Source organism: Sturnira hondurensis, unplaced genomic scaffold (genome assembly GCF_014824575.4).
Source record: "Sturnira hondurensis isolate 20B ecotype Veracruz unplaced genomic scaffold, ASM1482457v3 Scaffold0019958, whole genome shotgun sequence".
In the NCBI taxonomy this organism is placed as follows: Eukaryota; Metazoa; Chordata; class Mammalia; order Chiroptera; family Phyllostomidae; genus Sturnira; species Sturnira hondurensis.
Window position 1 is genome coordinate 35963 of NW_028092589.1, and position 23877 is coordinate 59839.

General features: G+C 57.8%; 2 protein-coding genes across 6 annotated transcripts; one reads left to right on the forward strand and one right to left on the reverse strand.

Moving 5' to 3' along the window:
• Nucleotides 1-184: 184 nt before the first annotated feature.
• On the reverse strand, nt 185-11993 carry PSMD13 (proteasome 26S subunit, non-ATPase 13). The gene is made up of 13 exons (XM_037028475.1): nt 11802-11993; nt 10356-10434; nt 7119-7153; nt 6981-7036; nt 6721-6764; nt 6508-6594; nt 4948-5119; nt 4111-4190; nt 3914-4039; nt 2663-2725; nt 1288-1368; nt 1003-1119; nt 185-499 (listed from the first exon to the last, which is right to left on the reverse strand). Exons 1-13 carry the CDS (start codon nt 11894-11896, stop codon nt 404-406), a joined length of 1131 nt encoding a protein of 376 aa, XP_036884370.1. The 5' UTR covers nt 11897-11993; the 3' UTR covers nt 185-403.
• A 15-nt stretch (nt 11994-12008) lies between these two features.
• On the forward strand, nt 12009-23833 carry SIRT3 (sirtuin 3). Of its 5 annotated transcripts, XR_005063971.1 has the most exons (8): nt 12389-12526; nt 16277-16468; nt 16550-16782; nt 17291-17391; nt 18870-19031; nt 21183-21386; nt 22691-22779; nt 23578-23833. XR_005063971.1 is itself a non-coding variant. In XM_037028479.1 (7 exons), the coding sequence occupies exons 2-7, from the start codon at nt 16422-16424 to the stop codon at nt 22709-22711; spliced, it is 768 nt and encodes a 255-aa protein (XP_036884374.1). In that variant the 5' UTR covers nt 12009-12068; nt 16277-16421; the 3' UTR covers nt 22712-23812. The 5 variants fall into 5 exon arrangements, 4 of the variants coding, with proteins under 4 accessions (XP_036884374.1, XP_036884373.1, XP_036884375.1 ...); XM_037028479.1 differs by lacking the exon at nt 12389-12526 and adding an exon at nt 12009-12068 and having other exon boundaries at nt 22691-23812; XM_037028478.1 differs by lacking the exon at nt 12389-12526 and adding an exon at nt 12017-12045 and having other exon boundaries at nt 22691-23812.
• The last annotated feature ends 44 nt before the right edge of the window (nt 23834-23877 follow it).

Here is a 23877-nt window from a genome sequence, read left to right on the forward strand (position 1 = left end):
GGACTTTCCCAGGCCACCTGCCCCAGCTTTGCCCTGTGTGTGTAGGGAGACCCCTTTCTCAGAGCAGAGGGGAGGCTGAGGCCACACCACCCTCACAGCCTTCCCGGTCCCACCCCTTGCCTTTAATCTCTCCAGACACAGGCCTGACCTGGAGGCTGAACCCAAGGAAACCACCACAGGGTTGCACCAAGCAGAGGCATTTATTGCGTTCACTGGCGAAGATGCCCACATGGTGGTGGGTGGGTGGTCACACTGGAGCAGGGGCTCCCTACAGTCAGGGCCACCCTTTCCTGTTCTTTGGGCTCCCACGCACCAGTGACAGCTGTTCTCAGCAAGAGCAGTCCTTCCTCCCAGCAGCACTCTGCCCCTCCCTCAACTCAGTGAAGAGCTGGGCCCGGGGCTGCTAGGTGAGGATGTCGTGGGCCTGGTGCTCCACCAGCATCTCCATGCTCCTCACGTCCGTGCACCACACCTCCAGCCGGTCCTTCATCCCCTTGATCTGGGAGCAGAGCAGGGGCAGAGGGTGTCAGGATGCCTACGGGGCAGCTGCAGGTGTCCAGCCCTGCTGGGGCTGCACTACTGAGGGGCCGCCGAGCAGGCGCCGGGGTGCAGCAGATGGCACTGACCCAGCCCGGGACCACAGGGACACACTCTCCTCAAAAGCCGGCATGAAAGGAAGTGGACGAGAACAGGAAGTCCGCAGGATTAACCCTCCAGCAAACCCGCACCAGACTGGGTGTGAGCTCCAAACAGACCAATTTTAAGATTAAAAGGCCCCACGGCTGCACTGTTATCATAATCACCGTTTCAACACAGGGTTCAAATCTCAGGCTGGCACAGAATCACTGAGGGATCTTCGGAAAACTCTCAGTCCCCACAGCACTAATTCACTTTCCGAAACGTCACCCGATACGCCCTCTTCCTGAGGGGCTCCCGTCCAAGGCAAACTCAGAACAAAGCCCTGACCCAAGGCCCAGGGGGACTCCCACTGCGCCACATCACCTGCTGCAGGTCCAGCACGCGGGGCTGCACCCAGGTCATGTGCACGCGCCTGTCCACCTCGTCGATGCTGCCCTTCACCAGCCCCACCGAGAGCGCCTTCATCACCAGCAGCTCCACCTGTGCAGGGAGGGCTGTGTGAGCCTCGGACACCAGCACGCCGCCCACCTGCCCCGCCTCACACCACATGCGACGAGACCCCGTTTCTTCGGAGGTTTGTATAGGAGAGCGGGGTGCTGATGCTGGGAGCCCAGCCCCTCTGGGGTACCCCAAGCCCGAGAACTGTACCTCATTCACACTGATCTTGGCACTTTTGGCAATTTCCTCAAAAGTGAGTTGTCTGTGATTGGCTGGTCGTGTGAAAGTCATCTGAAAAAAAATGTTGGTTTGTTATTATTCTCCCAGACAAAAAAAGGGCATTATTAACACTGGCTCTGAGCCCTGGCTGCTGTGGCTCAGTGGACTGAGCACCGGCCTGAAAACCAAAGGGTTGCTGGCTTGATTCCCCGTCAGGGCACAGGCCTGGGTTGCAGGTCAGGTCCCCAGTGGGGGGCATGTGAGAAGCAACCACACAATGATGTTTTTCTACCATTCTTCCTCCTTCCCTTCCTTTCTCTAAAAATAAATAAAATCTTTAAAAAACTACTGACTCAGAAAATACAGCTATTAGTACCCCTAAACTTAGAGTTTCTCAGAGCCAGTCACACAGAGTGCTAAGCGGCCACTCTCAACAGTGAGGCAGGCGGCCACTGTTTCCTGCGTCCCCCGTTTTCCGCGGCCACTGCGGCTCCCCGAGCAGCACTCGGAGCTGGGGACACGGGCTGGGCCAGACCCGAAACGCCGGGAGTCTGGTTACGGCAACTACGGGGTCTTCGCAACCACGGAGACTTCTCTCTACGGCTCAAAACAGCTTTTGAACTCGTCTATTTTGATGCCTTTTAGTGCTTGTTTTTTGTTTGTTTGTTTGTTTGACCTGTTCCACATCAGCCAAATGTTTCCCTTTGAGGACTTTTTTCATCCAGGAGAACAAAAAGTCTCTTGAGGGGGGATCCGGTGAACGGGGCCAGGGAGGCCCAGGGGTCAGGCCATGTTGGGTCTGAAAGTGCTGAGCACTCAGCGTGGGGTGAGCGGGCAGGTTGCCCATAAACCGCCCACTGTGATGTGGGCAAACCTGGCGACAGAGACCCCCCCAAAACACCCAGCGAGGCCGAACGCAGCCTCTCCCAGCAACACCTGCTGGTGCACTGACACAGCTGGGTTCCTAGAACTCTTGCCTGTCGGGGCAGTTTCGGGGCCTAGACTACGAGGGGCTGCTCGCCAGAAGGCAGTTTTGGATTTGGGGCTCCCCACCCGACAAGCTCTCACTCCGGTGGGGAAGGCAGACAAGCATGCAGATGATGAGCAGCGCGTGCCACGAAGGGCCAGCGACTTCAGCTCAGGTGGCCTGGCCAGGCCTTAGGCGGGTCCGTGGCGCCGAGACCAAAATAGGAACTCAGAGAAGCACTGGTGGAGGAGGCGCAGGGGGGTGGGGAGGGGCAGGCGCCTGAGCGCTGCTGTTTCAGTGGACTCACTCCCCTCTCCGCTGCGCCCAGAGGCTGGGCGGCGGCAGGCTCACAGCTCGCCTGCAGGGGCGCGCCACGGAGGGCCCTAGCTGCTCCCTTACCTCCATGAGACACAGGAGCTGGATCTTCCTCAGAAGCTGGGCTTCATTGGCGGCCAGATCAGGCTGTGAGGGAGAGAGACAGCAGTCACCCAACCAGCCGAGGGGACAGAGACAGGCAGGTCTGACACGGACACTGGGTCCCAAGGCTCGCAAGCAGCCTCCAACCCTCTGGCCCCACGTTCTCAGTGGATCGTCAGATGGGACCTAGCTGAAGGCCGCCGCCCAGGACCAGGACACACAAGGAGAGAGGCTCACGGATGCTGCGCACACCGGGGCCCGGCCACGGCACTCAGGGGGACTCTAGCACAGGGACGGGAGGGCCGCGCCAGAGCAGGGCCAGAGCAGGGCCGGGTGCACAGGACGTCTGCCGCAACGAGGGCCCAGCTACTCACTCATCGGGGAAACAGCCACGAGACCCAGACCAACACCTCGCCCTGCAGGTGGGTTTCGTGACTGCGGCCCTGACAGGGCCGTCTCTGCAGGGACTGGGAGGCTGGAGAGCTGGGTGCATGGGGCCCCGCCGGCCGCACGGCAGCAGCTCTCCCAGCCCGGAGACCAGCCTGCTCCCCCGGAGCCGCTCACCTGTCTCCCTGGGGTGCCGATATACCAACAACAGCTGGGTTTGGCTGGATCTGCTTTCTGCCTCATCACAGTGCACTTGTACCTACTTAGCTTCATTACGGGTGAATTCTACAAGTTTTTTTTTCAACTTTGAGAAATGTGAAAGTTTCAGAAAAGTACAAAATCAATAACATGCCCTGGCCAGGTAGTTTGGCTGGTTGGAAAATGGTCCCCATACGTCAAGGCTGTGGGTTTGGTGCCAAGCTGGGCACACACAGGGCACAATGATGGATGAGTGGAACAGCCCATGGATGTTTCCCTCCGACATAACTGCACTGAAAATAAACTCGTTGCCACGCCCCAGTCCTGGTGAAGCAGCTCCTTCCCTGCCCAGTGCCCGTTCTTAGCGACGCACCCCAACCCCCGCGCCAAGTGCCCCACACCTGCCTTGCTTCTGCGTATGTGGAAGGTCACGGTCTTGGGGGCCTGCCACACGCCCTCCCTCTGCACTGTCTGCAGCACCCTCCGACCCCTGCTTGATGCGAGCAGGGTGCTGCCTCCACCTCCCCCCACCAGCACCAGAGGCGGGAGGGCGGGAAGGTGCTTGGGAAGCACCTGCTGAGCGAACACACAGACACGGACACGGACCCAGGGGTGCGTGGGTGCTCTGCTGGCCCTGCCTGCACTGACCTGCTGGCCCCAGGCAGCCTTCAGAGTCTGGAACCGCTCTACGTTGCCGCTGTTGAAGGCGTAAAGGGTGTCAATCAGCCACTGCCGGTCCGTGCCCCTCAGGGACTCCAGCACGGGGTGCATGAGCTGCGGGCACACAGACGGTCAGCTGGCAGCCTGTGGAGCCCCCGTGAGGACTCTGCCCAGGGCGCACTCACCAGCTCTCCGAAGTTGAACACTCCCTCACCGAGCAGTCCCGCCAGGCCCAGTGTGAATGCTCTCTCCTGCTGCTCTGGCACTAGGGACAACAACACCCCATCACACAGCGGCTACGAGCTCTGGTCCCGCTCAGCTCCACACCTCACACAAAAAAGCACCGACACGGCTCCCGGGAGGTCACAGCAGAGCACTGACAGGCGCCACCTCCTCCGAGGTGCTGGGTTGGTGCAGCTCCCACGGGAATCCACCTTCGCAGGCTCCGAGGCAAGCACACTCTCACTGTGTTCCCCTAAATCCGTGTGGCTGCCGAAGTTTCCCGACTGTCTACATCCTGCAGCTCTGGGCTCCCTGCGCCCCCTTCCTTGGACAGGAGACCGCAGTCCCTCCCTTCTCCTCCTCCACCCTCTTTTCAGACCAGCTTCAACGGTCTGTGGCGAGAACCCTCTAAAACGTGCTGAAGTTTCCTTTCTGAACATGTAGTCACTGCACTTTCCCCAAAACTCAGTGGTCACTCTTCTTTCCACCCTCCTGTCCCTGAAAGATTTCTGTCATTTATTCCCCTGGGTCTGGCATTTCAGTTTTCAGGAGAGTCTCGGGGGCAGGAGAAGAGGCCCAGCACCGGCACCACTGAACTGGCATGACGGCCTGTGCTGTGGGCAGCAGTGAAGGCCCGGGGAGTGAGCAGCTGGCCTTGTGTCCGTCTGAGACTGAAGCTCATGCAGCTCCTTCCCCTCTAACCACGTGGGCCTTCTCGTGCCCGTGAAGACCTCCAGCCCCACAGCTGCTGTGTCTGCAGGGCCAGCTCCCCAGGTGATGCGGGTGCGTGTCCGAGTTACCTGGCAGGTCCTTGATGTCGACACAGCCCAGGAACCGAAGGGCGTCTTTGTAATAGGAAGCGTGGCTCCCGACCGTCTGGTAGTATTTACTGGACAGGTCGTAGAAGCGGCTGTGCACCGACGTCACCCCTGGCAGGCTGTTGAGCATCTCTTCAACATCCTCGATCGTTTCCTGCACGCCGAGAGCAAGACCGCCTTCCTGTCCAACTTCCCACATTGTAAAGGCACACAGGACAAGGCGAACTCGCACAAAATCTGACGTCACTAAACCAGAAAACTTCACTTCATCCAAAACAGGACAGAAGGAAAGACAGCCATGGCTCGTGTGACCCCACAAGGGACCGTGAGCAAAGCTATAGAAGGAACTCGTACAAGTGAAAAGGACACAGGCAACACAGGAAAATGAGCAAAACAAAAGACACCAGCAGGTGACTTACAGAAGTGGAGATGGAGAGGCCAATAAACTACCAGTGATCAAAACATGGAAATTATCCCCCCCCCGAGATACCATGCCACCTCTGCTAGGCTGGCGAGCATCGGATCGCCTGAAAACACCAAGGATCGAAAACACGGGCCGTGGGAGCACGAGCCACTGTAGAAAAACACTGGGCGGTACCTGGCCCAGGTGCACAGCATCTGCCACCCCCGCTGCCTCACCCCCAGGCGCAGGCCCACCTGGTGAGACTGCCCACGCACACAGGGAGCCTGCACGGAAACGCACACACAGTGCTGGTGGGGGGAGAGACCCCACCCGATCCTTCCCAGACACCGTGAGCGTTGATGCCGTGAGACGCTGTGTAACAGGAGAGGCAGCTGGGTTACAGGTACCAGTGACACCACCACACCCGACATCCAGCCGGCGAGGTGAGACAACACCACACTTCATCTAGACCTACACGTCCCGATCTAGCGGGGCACAAGGACAAGGGCGCCCCGGCTTGAGCAGCGGTGCTGCTGGGGTGGGTGTGGCCGGGGCCCAGCTGCCCCCCTCTTTCCTGAGCCAGAGTAGAAGGAGCTGCCCATTCCACCCTTCTTCGTGGCATTTTACAGCTTCCAGATACTTCGAAAGAAAGGCAACGGGTATGTACGACGGCTGAGACAGGAAGCAAAAGGAAAGTTTTTCACGGCAATGAGGACACGAACACTTCCACGCAGTATTTCCTTCAACACCATAAGTACCAAAAGCCCACACACGCAGTCCGTGGTCAACACGGTGCACTGACCATGTGAGGGGTTTCCCTGACACCCACGCCTGTCTCCACGGTCACACCGAAGGGAAAACAAGAAAGACACCAACGCAGACAGGGAGCTCAGGCAATGATCGGGGTGCAGGCGGAGGTGGGGGAGCAGCAGGAGCCGCAGTGAGCGGCTGACCCTGTGGGCAGGAGCCCGGGGCTGCGACTGGCACGAGCAGATACACGGTGGCGACAGACAGACGCCTGCGTTAAGGGCAATGGCCATGCCAGTCAAAAACGGCAGGCGGGGTCAGGGCACAGGGCTCCCCTCCATCACGGCAGTTGACTCTACACCAGAGGCAACCCCGGATTACGGCGGCCTCACCTTGGTAACCTGTAGGTCCCCGATGTTTAATTTTAGGGCTCCAATCGCAGTTTTGCACAGGATCACCGCCTCGTCGCTACTTTTCACCTAGGGATGTCAGAAATGGGGACCCTCAGCAGTGGGGGTACAGGGACTCCCAGCAAGACTCTGGCACCAAGCACACTCAGACAGGCCACCGCACCGCAGACGGCCTGGCTCCGACTCCACACTTACTTTCTCTCGAGTCTTCTCCAGAAAAGTAAGAGCCACATTAGGATCTAGAAAAGAAGGCAGAACGAGGTCAGAAGCACCAACAGAGTCTCTTCACAGGCTGGTTTCGACCAACCAGGACACTTAAGTGGGATAATCTTTAGGTTTAGAACATAAAAAAAAAAAATACAACTCAGAATCTGCTATCTTCTACCCAAACGCAACAGTTGGACCGCCTGTAACTACCACCTGGATCGGCCCCTCCCAGACATGAGCAGACTCACCTGTCATCTGTCTGACCACGTGAAGGATGATCTCTACCAGCGACAATGGGTTCACCCTGAAAGAAACCACCAGCCCTGAGTGGCCACAGGCATCCACGCTTTCCTTCTCAAAGTCAAAAACAGATGACAGGGATTTACCTGTGTTCAAATTCACTAATGAAGTTTTCGTAAAGCTGTGGAGTAAAAACACGGAGAGAAATTACAGGATGCCCCCTCACCCTGTGACGCCCAGACTGCAGGCACTGCCACAGTGCTGTCGCACGGCCGGCCTTGCACACATGCTCGACGGGAGGCCCGTGCCCAGGTTCCAGGCTCACACACGCGGTCACCAGTGGACGAGAGAAAGCCAGCCATGGGAACAGAACCCGCCTGTGAAAACCTCCGGAAGGCCAGCTCCTATTCTTCCTCCAAAGCACTCTAAGGAAGACGGACTCCAGGTCTGAAAGGCCCAGTGGCCTAACACATTCTGGGAGACTGCAGGCTAGTTACGTCCCAGTACCAGTTTCCTGAGCCAGGCAGCCAACTCTTGGGCACGTCCTCAGACTCTGCTCGTGCTACCAACTCAGAGACTATCCGGCCAAGGAGACCTGGGAACAACAAAAGAATGACCCCCACCCCTAGCACTCAGGAAGTCAAAGCACACGGTGGAGCAGCTGAAGAGAGGTTTCAAAGGTTATTCGAGAAATGGCGAGGAGTCCTGAGGAATGACGAGCAAAGGGGTGACAAATCTGGTGTGGGAGACGGGCAGCTGTGCGCACATTTCAGATGGGAACAGACAAGTGTGTCAGTGCTGAAAACAAGTGCGAGTTGCGCTCTTGGAGAAGTTCTGAAGGGCAGACAGTGACCGGGGGCACAGAGAACGGCAAGGGGAACTGGGGGGCGACTGTAGCAGCAGGCGCTCAGTCGGAAGGTGCTGCTGGTGGGTCGAGCCAGACTCTGCGGGCAGGTCCCAGAGATGGGGGCCCAATATGGCCACTGAGCCTGCAGCTGGGTAATTGGGCAAAGCAGGGAGAGGGAGGGTCCAGACAAGGTCAAGTTAGGGTAAGGAGAGTCTAAAGTTCCTCTGGGACATGCAAATAGAAAGACAGAAAGAGAAGCGTGAAAGAAAATGCGGTGTGTGCACATATACACACATACACACACATTATCCAGCCACAAAAAAAAGCAAACCCTGCTCTGGCTGGTGTAGCTCAGTGAATGGAGCACAGGCCTGCAAACCAAACAACCGTGGTTCGATTCCCAGTCAGGGCACACACCTGGGTTGCAGGCCAGTTCCCAGCAGGGGACACACGAGAGGCAACCATACATTGATATTTCTCTCCTTCTCTCCTTCCCCTCTAAAGATAAATAAATAAAGCCTTAAAAAAAAAAACAAACCAGCAAACCCTGCCATCTGAGGTAAGGGTGGGTCTGGAGGGCATCACGCTGAGAGAAATTAGCCTGACAGAGAGGACAGGCACCATGACATCGCTTACACATGCAACCTAAAGGAGCAAACTTTGTAGCCACAGAGAGCCCCACGGTGGTTGCCAGAGGCGGGGGCAGGGGTGTGAAATGGGCCGGGGGGGTGAGAAGGTCCAACTCCTGGTTATGAGACAGGAAGTCCCGGGGGGAGTGGCACAGGCGCAGCCACTGCAGTGGACAGCACTGTGCCACAGGCCTGCGAGCTGCTGGGTAGGTGCGTCCCAGAGGGCCTCCTCAAGAGAACCTCTGTGTGGCGAAGGGCATTAAGCGCACTGACTGTGGTGACCACTTCCCAGACACACACATGTCAAATCACTGTCAGTTATTTCTCAGCAAACCTTGGGAAAAGAGAACAAGTCCCGTCCCTGCAGTAGTCAGTCAGACCCTAACTCTGTCACCTAGCAAAAAGCAACATAAATAAAAAGGCTGTCTTGTTACAAAGGACTACATCAGTGGCACCTTCCTCAGTAAGAGGGACTGTTTTACCAGCTCTGATGCCTACCGTCATTTATGGAAGGACCGAAAGCACGCAAGCCCTCCACAGAGAGAAGTCCACTACACCTGGAAACTCAAAATTACTCCTGAATTCATGAATACGATCTATCTGAAAGTTATGTGGCCTGGGTCCGAATAGCTTTTAAAGGTTTACTTTGCCCTCGGAAATAATGAATTTAAATCTGTGCACCTGAGTAAATGTCACGTCACAAGGTTCAGGAAACACCTTGCTATGTGCAGAGAGCGGCTCAGAGACAAGAAAGCATGGGGGGAAATGGTCATAAATGATGTGACACTGCGGAACCTCAGGGAACAGACAGTAAGGCAGCTAAGGCATCATTTCCCCACATGGCCCAGCAGCGCCTCCAGGCTTACAGATGACCGCTAGTCCCTTTGAGTACAGCACGTCAAGCTGATGGGTATAAACCACAGGTGTCGGGAACTCAGGTGGCACTAAGGTGGTGAGCGCCACTGTGGGCATCCGGAGTGACATGTGCAGGGCAAGGAGCTCAGGCTGTCTTTGCAAACCGTCTCTCAGCTCCATGCAGGAACAGGTCTCTGATTTGTTCGGAATCCAAGAGGGAGATGTCAAGAAACTGCAAAGAGCAAGTGGCCAGCGAACAGGTCCGCAGGGCTTTCTCAGGAGCTCTGGGAGCGGCTGGGGCAGAGATGGGCTTTCTCGTGTTGACAAAACCCTGCCAGGGCTCCACTAGAGGCAGCACGCCCCTGCCCACACCCCTCGCGGCCCCAAGGTGAGCGCAGAAGGTGCTCCCTCTTCCACAGGACCCAGGACAGAGGTGTGGACCAGCAGGCACAGTGTGTGTGTGAGGGCCCCCGGTGAGCCCCTCTCTGCATTCTACCCTGCCCTCAGCTGGTTTTGAGCTGCCACCTTCTGAACGGCAGTTTTCTAAAAGTGCGGTAATGAGCCCTGGCTGGTGTAGCTCAGTGGACTGAGCATGGGCCTGTCAAGCAAAGGGTTGCCGGTTCGATTCCCAGTCAGGACACATGTCTGAGAAACACACTGATGTTTCTCTCCCACTTTCTCCTTCCCTTCCCCTCTCTCTAAAAATAAATAAATAAATAAAAAATATTTAAAAAAATAAAATAAAAGTGCAGTAATGAGACAGTAAGACTCAGGGGCTGTCGGATGCACTTCAGTCTGGGACCTGTCACTCTGTAGCTGCGACCTATGGTGATTCACTTAGTCTCTCAGTTCTGCTTTGATGGTGAGAAGTCGGTGACGGCAAGTCCCCCAGTGCTGCTATGAAGGGTGAGTACAGGTGCCACACTCAGAACAGCACCTGACACAAAGTGACTGCTGTACAGCTGGGGCGTTTGGTTATAAATCCCACCTGTGATTTTAAAGAGTCCTTGAGCACGTTTATATAATCCAACCTAGTGTGACAAATCACGTACCTTGATGAGACCATCCCCTTGGGCAAAGCATGGGTCCTGCACGAAGTCAAGCACCTGAAGTGTCAGCTGATGCCACAACCTGAAAAACATAAGGCCTGTGAGACCTACACCCAGTTGCAGCCACGGTGGGACCAGACCATCCCATCAAACAGGCCCCAAGCCGTGCTGCTGCGCACCCGGGGAACACAACACAGGTGCTTCTGACCCTGGCTCCTTCCTGGCTGGGCTCCTTGGTGCTTATGTCCCCTGAAACGGCCTCTCCTCTCCGCGCTCAGTTTTCTCAGCTACGAACAGAGAGCCTCTTTCTGGACCACCTCAAAGGGCTCCTGTGAGGTCCCACTGGAAACAAGAACTTTGGAATCACATACATTCAAGCTGAAATCCTGACCCTTCTATCTACTGGCTGAGTGTCTTGGGGAAGGAGCTCAAACCCGCTCCAGTTTCCTCATCTCTGGATGGGATGCCTGAAGAACTGAATACCCAAAACCTCTAGAACAACAACACATTTAAAACAAAAGGCTAATCTTTGAAAACGTTTAGAGGGGAGGGGAAGGGAAGGAGAAAGGGAAAGACATATCGATGTATGGTTGCCTCTCATGTGTCCCTTGCTGGGAACTGGCCTGCAACCCAGGCATGTGCCCTGACTGGGAATCGAACTGTGATCCTCTGGTTCACAGGCCCCGGGTCAATCCACTGAGCTACGCCAGCCAGGGCAAAAGGCTAATTTTTAAAAATGCAAATAAAATGCTTTAGAAAATACAAAATGCTACCCAATACAAGCAATTGTTTGCTAAATACCGAGCATTTCCTCTCACAAACTGGTAGTGGTAGAAAGTTGAACACCAGCCAAACATACTGAATATCCATGTGAGGGGCACCATGCGGAACGCTGGGGTAGTTAACTCAAGAACTGACAACTTAATCTTTCTGAAATTCGGCCTATTTCTAAGCCCACCCCAAACTGCGGTCACTCTAGGGGCACAGGCCCAAGATGAGGCGCAGTGGAAACTCGGACCCACGGGAGAGGAGAAAAGGGGTTGTACCCCAGCGTGTACCCAGCCGCAGAATGGAAACGGAAAAGGACAAAACTGCGCTGGCCTCGAGTTCATGCTCCTCAGACCAACGCGGAAGACGACTATGGACACAGGCCACGTGCAAGACACAGGGTCTGCTCTCCAAAACGGGCGGGAGGGGCAGCTTGACCCCACACGGAATCCAGAGCTGAAATCACAGGCCAGCCTTGAAGCCCCTCCCGAAAATCAGCAGAAAGGGGAGTTCGGAACCTCAGCACAGGCCCTCAGCTAGGAAGCAGCGACCTCATGACCCCTAACCCCCGGCTCCTGCGCTGTCACCCCTCCCCGCGACCCTGCCCCTCCAGGTTCCCCCCTCGCCCGCCTCCCCTCTCCGTCTTGCCCTGGCCGCAGGTCCCCTCAGCGTGGCGCTCACTTCTTCGTGTAGAGTTCCTCCAGACGGTGCCACACGGCGGCCTGGCCGGGCCCGGAGCTCTGGCTCTGCTGCAGAAAGCCGGTTACGTCCTTCATGACGGCGAAAACACAGAGGACTACCGCACCACTGAGAAGTCAGCACCGCGGAAACGGCAGCCGGAAGTGCTCGCTCATTTCCGGCGCCGCGCCGCGCAGGGCAAGCCGGGAGCGCCGTCCGCAGCCTAGGGCGCCCGCTGGTTGTTAGGGTAACCGCGCCTCGGTGCCCCAGGTTGGTTCCGGTTTCCCGCGCTCCGGTGTGGGAGCCGCGGTTCCTCACGGCGAGTGGGGACGGTGATAGTACGTTCCTAGTAGTCTCTTTCGAGGACCGGGTGTAAAAGCAATCCCTGATCAGAGTCAGTGCTCACAAAGCGTCACCACCATTCCTACTGGAAAGAGGTGGGCGTACAGGATGGAGAATTGCGGAGTCCGGCTTCGGTCTCGCGGAGGAATGAGACCGTAGAGCAGGGAACCGCTCCCACCGGAGACTACCAATCCTGGGCCTCGTGGGGCGAGGCGAGAGCGCGGGGCGGGGCCGGGGGTGGGGCGAGTGAGCTGAAGGGCAAGGGACGCTCGGAGACTCCGGCTCGAGCTGGTGGAGGCAAACATGGCGTTGTGGGTTCGCTCTGCAGCTCGCGCTCTCAGGCTCTGGGGCCGGGGCGGCGAGCCGGCCTGGGCCTGCCGCCATCGGTTCGTCCGGGTAGCAGCCGCGGGGCGGGCGGCGGGAGGCAGAGCGGAGACGGGTCGCTTCGTTGCTGCCTTGGTGGCCAGCGGCCGGGGTGAAAGCCCGGAGGGGGTTCAGAGTCCGGCCCGGCAGCGGTCTGGGGCCCCTCCCCTGGTGCGTGGGGCGACCAGAGAACCAGGCCTGTGCTGTCCGTTCCCGGCTTGGTTCTCAATTCTTCTCGCGGCATCCCGTGTCCAGTGTTGACACCGCTGCTCTTAGAGCCCAGTCTGTACTTGGCCTTTCACTTAACGGTATTTCTTGGACTTCATTTCAAAACAGAAGTAGTTCTTCAACCTTCTCTACTGATCTGTAGAATTCCATTGCACCGCCGTCTCCCGATTTATTCCAGTAACCATTCTCTTACCGGAATAGTTTCCAATCTTGAGCATTACAGATAGTGCTGGGGTGAATTACCTTGTCTGTAGGTCACTTCTTCGATGAATTCCTAGTAGCAGAACTCCTCCGCCTGAAGCTGAGCGCACTTGATCGTCGCCTGTGGAGGTCGTGCAGGTGACGCTCCCATCAGCATGTGTACACACCGTCCCTTCTGCACAGTAGTTGTATAGTATGGAACCCTTGTCTGGGAACTGAGCCTGCTTATGGAAAAATCTTAAGGCCCACAGTTAGGAAACTAATTTAAATGGCCAGTGTTGGGTGGATATTAAGTACAGCGGCACAGTCTCTCCATGCTGTCTGACCCGGCTCCTAAAAATATTGGTGAAATGTTTCATAAAGTGATACTGAGTAGTCTTTTAGTCATCCAAGAAACCTTTAAACTCATCCTGTGCCAGACTCTGGTAGATGCTGAGGGCACAGCAGGCGCTGGACAGACACTGGCTTACGGGCAGCTCAACCCAGCACCAGGCCCTGCAGGTGGCTGAGGGTGGGACACCGCTGAAGAGTGACCTGAACTCCTGGGTGCTGCTTCTAAGAGACCAGATGGTCACAGACAAGTCCTGGCTGCCACTGTCCCCAGAACAGGTGGTGCAGGCGGCCTGCGGGGCTTCCTGCAGCTGGAATTTTGGCCCTTTCAGTTTTGACCTGGGGGCTTCTGTGTGGAGTCATCCTCCACTTCCCTTTCCCAGGCTTGTCCCTCCGGGTGCTCCTATACCAAATCAGTCTCATTCCGTAGTGTACGTGGACTTCAGGTTGCACACCGTACGTGTATTCTGGACATTTGGTGAAGTCCTTTGCTTGTCCTGGTTTCCAATGGCAGCATTTGTGCAGGTGGGAGATGTGTATGGGGCCCTGAGTGGGACTCTGCACGCAGCAGGCACTGGTAGCGAGGGCTCAGTCCCCAACACGGCCCCCACTGCAGATGCCAGTGCAGGCGACAGCTGTGCTGCTGGCCAAATGGCATTAGGTCCGAGGTTCCCACCATCGCTTCAGGTTGGATGAATTTGCTAGAGCGGCTCACAGAACTCAGGAGACCGGTGTACTTCCTCAGTTCATGGTCTGTTACAAAGGACATTGAAGGACACAAACAAACAAACAAACAAAGAAGAGACACACAGGGAAAGGTCTGGAAGGGCCCCTGCTTTTGGGGCCTGGGGCCTGGCACACGCATGCTTTCCGGTTCCCTGTCTTACGGTTCTCTAAGTCTCCCTCCTCTTTTTTTTTTTAGGGAGGCTCCAACCCTCCGTGGTCGGTTTCCCTGATAACCAGTCTCCATCCTTAGGAGATGTCCAAAAGTCTCTCATTGACAGGAACTCAGGTGTGGTTGAAAAGGGCTGTGAAGACCAGTGTATGTATTTATCGTAAACCACAGTATTGCAGCTTCCTTCTCATCCCGCCTGTGGTTCCCATAGTGGTTGACATTTGGAGGAGCTCAGCTGATGCTGGGTTTCAGTGCGGTGGTGGAGCTAGCGTGTGGTCTTTCCTTCCTGACCACCTGAGCAGTTCTCATGAGAAAGCCCCTTTGAACTCGCTCGCAGAAGAGAGCTGCAGGTCTTTACTGCAGCGGGGTCCTGTGCAGAGCAAGGGCCATCTCTGCGGGAGTGTGGGCGGGGCAGTGCTGTTGGCTGGCTGGAAGGTCGACAGCCTCGGTCTTTTCAGGCAGGTCTTTTCAGGCAGGCTCGTGTCTCCCTGCCTGGCTAGGCTTTGGCGGCGGAGGCACCGGGCATCTGAGTGATGAAGAGACAGGCAGTGAGCTCGGGCCCTGACCCCTTTAGGTGCCCTCAGCCCTGCACATGTGCAATTCCTGCCACCGTTCTCTTTCTCGTTGTACACCTTTCAGAAGTCTGTTGTTTGGATAACCCAAGTGACACTTTGTGTGGCAGGAGAGGGGACAATGCAAAGGCTGCGAGTGGATTGAGTGGCAAGCAGGTGCCGGAGCTACAGATCACTGGCCCCAGAGTGGAGTGAGGCAGCCCTCAGGGTCACGGCAGGGAGAGGAGGGGTGGTCCTAAAGGGAGCCGGGAGCCAGTACTGTCACCTTTCAGAGGAGGGGCAGTGACTTCTCGCTGGGCTCAGCAGTGGCTTCATAAGGAGCTGGCCTTGACTCTGGGAGACTAGGGCATGTGGAGGTGGAGAGGGAGCTGGGTATGGGCACACAAGGACCTGGGTGCGGGGGCCCATGTCTGGCTGACAGGAGGGGCATGTGAGAGGGCCGTCCCTGCAGTGGGCGGGCAGTGCCCAGGCGTCAGGGCCCTGTGGGGGCAGAGAGCTGCAGGGCAGGTCCCTCTGCACAGAGGGTTTAGTGTTGGTTTTGGAAGGAGCAGAAGGAAACACAAAAGACAGAGCAAACCAGAGAGGGAGCTAGGAACGTCCTCCTCCAAGGTAAGCTCTAGATGGCCCTGCCGTGTCTAAAGATGTCCGGGCAGGGGGCTTATTTCTTTCACGTATCACAAGTGAGTTAAGGAAACACGCAGTTTCCTGTGTTTGCGGTAGAGCAGTCATCGCCTGGGAAGGGTTGTCCATTCAACTTCGTGCCTCTGTCTGGTCACGGTGGAGGGGTCTCTGTGCCAAAGTCATGGACGCCAGCCCCTGGGGTTCAGGAAGGCACCCTGAGCAGGGGTTTGAAGTCACAGACTCCGGGTGGGGTGCCACTGAGACACCAGGAGGTGGAGGCCTTTGAGGGGCAGCTCAGTGAATGCCAGCGAGGGCCCTGAGCTGCCTCAGCTTCTGGCAGGGACCGAGAAGGCCCCTGGAGCTTGGCGGTGGATTTGCTTGGCTGTGATGTGAGTGGCCTGCGGATTGACTATGGGTGTGAAGTTGGCAGCAGTTTGAACCCCTAGCTGTCGGGACGTGGATGTTTCTTTGTGGAATGGTCTCTAGAACCTACTTGTTATCCTGATGATATTTGGTGTCAGATATTAAAGTTGGAGAGGTTTAACTTTCTTGAAATAACTTCGCTGCACATGTGTCACGTCCTAGGTGTGTTTGGCGGGGTCTGCAGAGCCAGCCCGCAGCCTGCAGAGGGGCTCTGGGCGGAGCTGGCCCTGTGGGCACTGGCCTGTGACGACCGGACTTGGGAAATGTTGCTTTCCTTGTTCGCACGCTTCCTGTTCACACAGGTTTTTTTTGCACCTAAATAAGGCTCAGTTTCTGAGTCAAGTCTGCTTTCTGCTGGAACCTCCTATTCGAGATGGGAAAGGGGCCCTTAGGAACAGGAGGGGTGTGGCCATCCCAGCAGCGGTTGCTGGGGCATCTCACTCTCCACTGCAGGCTGGCCTTGCTCAGTGGCAGTCCTCTGACCACTCTCCTTTTTCTGCCAGCATTGTGGGTGGGGGCACGCCCACGGCCTGCTCTGCTGGTGTCTCGAGTGCCTTTGGAAGCGGAGGTGACGGGAAGGAGGAGAAGCTCTTCCTACAGGACATCGCAGAGCTGATTGGAGCCCAGGCCTGCCAGAGGGTGGTGGTCATGGCGGGGGCTGGCATCAGCACGGCCAGCGGCATCCCGGACTTCAGGTGGCCCCCCGTCCCCACACGCCCCTCTGTCCCTGGCTGACCCGCGCCCGGTCCTCTGACGGCTCTGGCTTCTCCGGACAGATCCCCCGAGTCCGGCTTCTACAGCTCCCTGCAGCGCTGCGATGTCCCGTACCCGGAGGCTGTGTTCGAGCTCTCGTTTTTCTTGGACAACCCCAGGCCCTTTTTCACATGGGCCAAGAGCATGTACCCCGGGAACTTCAGGCCCAACGTCATCCACTACTTCCTTCGCCTCCTCCATGACAGAGGGCTGCTCCAGCGGCTCTACACGCAGAACATCGACGGTCTGGAGCGCGGTGAGCCTCACAGCCCACCCCCGACGCGGACACCCCCTGAGCCTGCCCACAGGCCCTGCCAACAGGAGCCTGTGGTTTTGCTCCCCGATACAAGGACTTCCGGTTAGAGGTGCTACTGCAGAGTTTTCCAGACTGTGAAAGTAGAGGGACAACTGTGATGAGCCCTCAGGCGCACGTCAGGCCCTCCCACCACCTTCTCTCTTGCTCTGATTAATTTTCGGCAAATTCTTCACATTATAACTTTAATCTAAAAGTAAATAGCAAAAAACGCCCAAAATATATCTGACCTGTAAACCCGTTGCGGGTGTCTACAGAACTCTGAAAACAGAACGACTCTGTTATCACGCCAGTCACTGATCGCTCCGTGCCGCTGTCAGACTCCCTGAGGGACAGGTGGTTTCTGGGCTGGGCCACATAGTGGCCACAAGCAGTGAGCCCAGAAGTTGTGTCCCCTGCCTCCCTGCCCCCTGCCAGAGGCTTCAGTGCTCAGCTGCGCTTTCACTTTCAGCCTCGGGCATCCCTGGCTCCAAGCTGGTTGAAGCCCACGGGTCCTTTGCTTCTGCCACCTGCACCGGCTGCGGGAAAGCCTCCACGGAGCAGGACTTCTGGGTGAGCTGTCCCGTGGGTGGTTTTCCCGTGGGCACTGGCGGCGGGATGATCTGCAAATGCAGTGTTTTGTGAGCACTGTGTCCCAAAGATGGAACGGTGATGGTGTGGAAATGTTTCTCTTTGTTTTAAAATTAGAAATGTAATCCATGCTTGTGAGACACTGAGGCAGTACAGAAATGTGTGGGGAAGGTGAATCTCCCATCAACCACTTGCAGCCGTTTGGTGGATGACACCCGTAAACACAGAAACAGGCGCACACCTCCCGCCACGCTCAGGCCCAGTGCGTCTCTGTAGTGGAACCGTAGAGCTTCAGGTTCTGCTGCTTTGTCACTGAGCAGACTGCCACAGGGGTCTTCCCAGCAGACTCCCAGATGCAGTGACTGCCAAGCTCTCGTGGGGTGCTCGCTGCCAACCATGCAGCAGTGGGGCCTGGGCTCCCTTCCCGGGGCTTCCTGCGGGAGGGTCCTGTGGGTGCCGTGGGGCCGAGCAGCGCGAACTCCTTGGAGACGGAAATGAGACATGGCCCAGGGCCCTCTTCGTTTCCGCCGAGGGGGACTCATGCAGTGCAGAGCGGGCCACGGAGCAGCGTGCAGGTCACTGGCGTGTGGTGTGGCACGGGTTGTACAGCCACCGCCTCTGTCTAGTTGGAAGTCCTGTCAGCGAGCCTGGACCACGCACCAGTGAGTCCCGTTCCCTGTCCCCTCAGCTCCCTTTTTCAGAGTCGCAGAGTTAGAGTCACAGTGTATGTCCCTCTCCCAAGTTTGGAGGGCTCTGTGGAACAAAACTGGTGAAGTGTGATGTTGAAGCTGGGCTTATTACATGGGGGGGGGCCCAAAGAGCTGGGATTTGTTTATGAAAAGATGCGTGTGTATTCTTACACTAACTTTCAGTCACCTTCAGAGTCCTTTCCATCCGATGGGAAACACCTATGGAGAAGTTTTCTCCACTGCTCAAAACAGTTTGAACTTGTTGGTTTTGATGCCTTTTAGTGCTTCTGCCATTTTTTGGTTTCACCTCTTCCACCTCGGCAAAACCTGTCCCTTTGAACCCAAACAGTCGTCACTCAGGGTGAGATTGGGTGAATAGGGAGGGAAGGTTGTGGGGGCCATGCTGGTTTTGGTCAAAAACTGCTGAGCATTCAGTGGGCTGTGGGCAGGTGCGCTCGTAAACCGCCCGTCATGAATGGGCAAAGGTGTGGGCAGAGTCTTCAGAAACAGTGACCAAAGCCAAGTGCCGTCCCCACCACAAGGCCGGCCGGTGCACTGGCGCAGTCGGGCCCCTAGCCCTCTCACCTAGCAGGGCAGCTCGGACTACAGGGGCCGCCCTCCAGAAGGTCATTCTGGGTTTGGGGGTTCCTCCTTGTACATGGAGGTTAACTGTACTACTCCGCTAATGTGTTAGGAGATTTCTTAAGTTGTTTCGCCTTTTCCTTTGTGTTGCGCTAACTCCCTCGAGCCCCTTTTCTGCCTGTTTCCCAGGCCGCCGTGATGGCAGACAGAGTCCCCCGCTGTGCGGCCTGCTCTGGCTTGGTGAAGCCCGATGTTGTGTTCTTCGGGGAGGCGCTGCCCCAGAGGTTCTTCCTGCACCTGGTGGATTTCCCCACTGCAGAGCTGCTGCTCGTCCTCGGGACCTCCCTGAAGGTGTGTCCGCAGGCAGGGCGCAGGGGCGGGCGTGGGCAGCAGGGATGGGGGCGGGGAAGCTGGCGAGCTCCCTGGAGCCCACCTTTGGGAGGCGGTGGGATTCCACCAAAGAGGAAGCAGGTGTCCCAGCCTTGGGGGCAGCAGAATGGGAGGAGGCGCCAGGCTCTGGAAGTGCCGTGAGCGTGCGGGGGTGGGGGGCACAGTGGGCAGGTGGGGGCTGGCGGGGGAGGCAGAAGCAGGCTTCCTGGGTCACAGGACAGTTTTATGCCAGCAGCAGCCGCACATTCGAAGGGCTCAGACCAGGGACACTGTGGGAGCTGGAGTGGGCATCAGAGCAAGCAGACGTCTAGGGGCTGGTCCTGGAAAAGGCAGAGGTCTGGGCACCCTCAGACGCCCTGACCACAAGAGGGGCCGAGGACAGGGACCTCTGTCCTTGCAGCCTGGTGTCATTTTGAGGACTGGAGACGGGGGACTCTGGCCCGGTGTTCAGGGGCTCAGAGCATTTCTGGCGATGAGTTTGGAGGGAGGGTGCTGAGCCCAGCTCTGCACCTGTGTAGTGGAGGGGCTGGGGAGCTCACCTCCTGGGGATGCGGAGGAAGTGTCACTGTCTGGGCCTGATGCTCAGGAAGTTGGCAAAGGATGTGAGGACAGCAGACAAGGCAGCCCTAGCCTTGGGCCTGGCTGGCTGGAGGCACAGGGATGGTGGGCCAGCAGGACCTGTGCCCGCAGCCTGGCCAGCCTGGCACGGTGCACGGCAAGTGTCGAGAGCAGGCTGTGCTCTGTGGGGAGGTGGCATGTGGCACAGAAAGTCTAGAGGGGCTGGGACTGGCCGGGAGCTGGAGGAGGTATGGGTGGGAGGGAGAGACATGGTGGGGGTTAGTGCCCAGTGGCCTGTGGCCACATGCCTCAGTGCCAGACAGCATCAATCATGACAGGCCGACTTCTGTCCCTCTGGGTGCCGTGTCCTGAACAGACCATGGGACCAGTGCGGAGCAGGCGGCAGCCCAGGGGCCATGGAGCCGTGTGTGTGCAGTGGGGCAGTGGGACGGGGTGGCTCCCGTGGGGTCCAGGGCTATGGCCTGAGCAGCTCCCCCACCCTGATGGAGCTGATTTCCTAAGACAGAGGCCTGTTGGGTGGGTTTGGGGAAGGGGTCCTGCTGATCTGAGGAGCGTGCAGGGCCGTGGAGTGGGCGTGTGCAGCCAGCACGAAGGACCAGAGGCAGGAGTGGGGGCCAGAGTGAGGACAGAGTGGGTTGCCCACACTGGGCCTGGGTGGGGCACAGCCGTGGCAGGGCGGGCAGGGGCCTGGGGCCCTGGTGCTGGGCCTGCCCGACCCGTGCCAGCCACCGGGTGAGGACACTGGGGCTGCCAGCCCTCTCTATTTTTATTTTTTAAAAGGTTTTATTTATTTATTTTTAGAGAAGAGGGGAAGGGAGGGAGAAAGAGAGGGAGAGAAACACCAGTGTGGTTGCCTCTCATGCGCCCCCACCTGGGGACTGGCCTGCAGCCCAGGCATGTGCCCCAAGTAGGAGTCGAACCAGCACCCTTTGGTTTGCAGCCCGGTGCTCAGGCCACGGAGCCTCACCAGCCAGGGTCCTACCTTTTCCTGTGGAGAAGAATGTGATGGTGCCCCATATTGAATCCGTCTTATCTGACTTCAGTTGTCAGGCCTGCAAAGTCCGTTCCTACTTTTGCTTAGAAACCCAAAACTTTCTTCAAGAGCTATTTTGCTAACACTTAATCTTTTACCATTTTAAACGGTTACAGTGAAAGGCAGGAATGGAGCCACGTCCTTCCAGGGAGTGAGCGCGTCTCTGGACCGCTCTCCAGCCTGTCTGTCTCTTACTCTGTGGCTCTCGGTGGCGCGTGGCGTTGGCAGCTGGCGGTGCCAAGGGCCTCGTGGGGAGGATGCAGGTCACTGGTCCTTAGAGAAGCGTCAGCTCTCACACCCACACTCACACGTAGGGGTGAGGACGGGGGACGAGAGGGGTCATGGGTCAGGGGTGCTGGGAGATGTGGCCCCATGCGACCGTGACTGCTGAGACTGAGCCCGGAGTGGGACGCAGTGGGGAGGAGGAGCGGGTGGTGGGCTTTCCGCCCCTGAGGGCGTGGGTGCGGGGTGTGGCGCCTCACATGTGGGCGGCTTTGCAGGTGGAGCCTTTTGCCAGCCTGTCGGAGGCCGTGCGGAGCTCCGTGCCCCGAGTGTTCATGAACCGGGAAGCAGTGGATTCCTGGCGTCCTCGAAGCAGGGACGTGGTGCAGCTCGGGGACCTGGTGGACAGCGTGGAAAGGCTGGTGGAGCTGCTGGGATGGACGGAAGAGTTGAGGGACCTGGTCCAGCGGGAGACTGAGAAGGTAGGCTGCTGAGCAGCCCCCCCCCCCCCGCGGCAGGACCTCCCGCTGTGGAGCCCCGTTTGGCTGAGGCAGGGACAGCACTGCTGACTGTGGCTGTCAGTCCTGCGCCGGGGCAGCTGGGCCGTCTGCACTCCCGGATCAGGTGTGGTGGTCCTTGTTACCTTTGTTGAGGGACAAAGAAATCCAGAGAGTGCTGGCTTGCAAGTGTGGAGCAGGGACACAGGTCCTGTTCCTCCGGGCAGACTGGAGTCTGCACGGCAGCAGTTGCTTTTGCTCCTGAAACAGAGCAGCACCCAGCAGCTCCAGGCCAGGGCGAGATCCTGAGGGCACCGGGCGAGAGCTGTGAGGCTGAAGTTCCCGGTGCCTGTGCAGACGGAGCCCTGTGGCGGGAGAGTCGCTGGCCTGCTGAGGCAGAGCAGGGGCCCGAGCCCTGGTGTGCGAGGTTTCAAACCCCACAGTCAGGGAGGTTACCGACAGTGCAGCTTCCCAAGAGGCAGCTGGTGTCCCCTTGCTGTGCGGGGGAGGGGGGCTTTCTGCGGAGGGGGCACTTGGCACCTGGAGCCCAGCTTTCTGGGGACAGCACGAGGCAGGCAGGGAGAGTGCCCCTTCTGCCATCTCAAGCCCCCACCCCTGGCCACAGCCTCACCTGCCCAGTGGGACCGGGGAGAACTCGAGGCTGAGCTGGCGTGCTTCTGCACGCTGCGCATCCCAGCCCGTCCTAGGCCTGCCCTTCTGGCAGGGTCTGGGGCCGAGACGTCATGTGGGGCCGCTTCTCTTTCATGGAGGGAAGTAAAGACTGTGTCCAGGTCACAGTGCCGTCACTTCACGGAAGTGGAGAATCAGCCCGAGGTGCCAAGGGCGCGTTAGGAGCAGAGGCAGTGCGTGCGCCCCTCAGGAGCCTTTTCTGGGCTCCACCTCCTTCCATCAACAGCAAGGTTGTGTCCAGTAGCTCCTAAGGATTTTCAGAACTAGTTCTCTAAGGTTTGGCTGGTGGTGGTATTTCCTAGTTTCCTAATTTATATAAATTGGGTTGCGATTATATGGGTTTAGTTAGGGGGTTGCTCTCCAAGAGTACATGCTGGGGCACATCCTGATTGGCTGCTCAAAAGAGGCCCTCCGTCCCGCACCAGCCTGCACAGGCACCAGCCTGCACAGCCCTGCCGGCCTCACCCTGCCGTGGCCCCCAGCAGCTCTGCGGGCAGAGAGGTGGCAGTTCGTGAAGTGCCGTGGGTTGCGCCCAGGCCGAGACCAGTCTGCTTGCCCCGGTGCTAGCAGGTGACCGGTCCCCTCTCCCTGTGCTCCAGCTCAGCAGACCAGACAGCTAGAGGGACAGCTACGTGGAGTTGCTGCCAACTTCCGAACAGACCTCACACCTGAAGAGCAGACTGGGCAGGTCCACAGATTTTGGCCAAGCCAGAGCACAGGGCCGATGCCGGTGCATCTCCCCAGGACGCGCGCACACTGCGCGCCGTCTCCTTGGCTCTCTTCCCTCCACTGGACGTTTGGTGCCGACTGCTTGTCTGGAATATGGCCCTGGCATGCAGACCGCATCCACTCACTGGGCCCTGGGCTGCACCAAGGGGCGGGTTCAGCTTCGCAGCTGGCCCATCCCAGGTGGAGCGGGCTGGGTCCCAGGGCGTGTACTGGCCTCTGGAAGGCCCGTTTCCTTAGCAGGGTCATTTTTATTTTGTCCTTCACATGTGGCACTGAAATAAACTTCACTGTGGAAGTGGGGCATCCCCTCAAAGGGGATACGGGTGCTGATAATTGTGGAAAGGGGACCTCGGGGGTGCAGGGACAGGCGTCCCTGTCCCACCCCTCACAGAATGTCCCCACGTGCTCTGTGCCCTGACACCTTCCCCCCCCACCTGTTCCAGACCTGCTGGACTCTCCCTACCAGGAGTGCGGCTTGGAGGGACCCCCGGGGTGTGGGTGGCACCCCTCCCTGGCTGGCCTGCACACTGCACCCTCTGCAGGGGTGCCCCTCCTTCCGAGGCCAAGACCCTGGGTGGGAGCTCTCCGGGCTTCACTGACAGGGCCACAGATGGCTCTGGTGGCCTCCCTCCCTCAGGAAGGGGAGACACGAGTGAGGACGGGGGCAAGCCTAGCAGTGCAAAGGACAGGCTGGGCTGGCCGAGAAGTGTTAGGTGTCTGCCATGAAATGAGACACGCCGCTCACTTTCACCAAGAGCTTTATTGAATCGGATGTGTTGAGTCTGTTGGGCATCTCCCGCTACTGGCGTCCCATGGGTGGAGCCCGGAGTGCTGCTAAACACCTTCCATGGCACAGGACGGCCCCCGGCACAGAATTACGTGACCACCATGTCAACAGCACCAATAAACTTCAAAAACCAGTTTTGACACATTCAACCAGTCACAGCACCTTCTCCCTACACTGCACAAGTCTTCTGTTTCAGTTGTATTGTTCCCTTTCTTGAAATAATAAAGCATATGCCAAAAATGTCACGCATTGTCTTCCAGCTTCACATTA

What these genes read in the sequence shown, in the direction of transcription:
- PSMD13 (XM_037028475.1), bottom strand. Translation starts at nt 11,896, where the DNA reads ATGAAGGACGTAACCGGCTTTCTGCAGCAGAGCCAGAGCTCCGGGCCC. An exon ending in TGTTCAACTTCGGAGAGCTG is followed by an intron (nt 4,040 to 4,110) that starts GTGAGTGCGCCC and finishes GTGTGCCCGCAG; the next exon opens with CTCATGCACCCCGTGCTGGA. An exon ending in AGCTCCTGTGTCTCATGGAG is followed by an intron (nt 1,369 to 2,662) that starts GTAAGGGAGCAG and finishes ATTTTTTTTCAG; the next exon opens with ATGACTTTCACACGACCAGC.
- SIRT3 (XM_037028477.1), top strand. Translation starts at nt 12,444, where the DNA reads ATGGCGTTGTGGGTTCGCTCTGCAGCTCGCGCTCTCAGGCTCTGGGGC. An exon ending in TCCTCGGGACCTCCCTGAAG is followed by an intron (nt 19,032 to 21,182) that starts GTGTGTCCGCAG and finishes GCGGCTTTGCAG; the next exon opens with GTGGAGCCTTTTGCCAGCCT. An exon ending in TCCAGCGGGAGACTGAGAAG is followed by an intron (nt 21,387 to 22,690) that starts GTAGGCTGCTGA and finishes CCTGTGCTCCAG; the next exon opens with CTCAGCAGACCAGACAGCTA.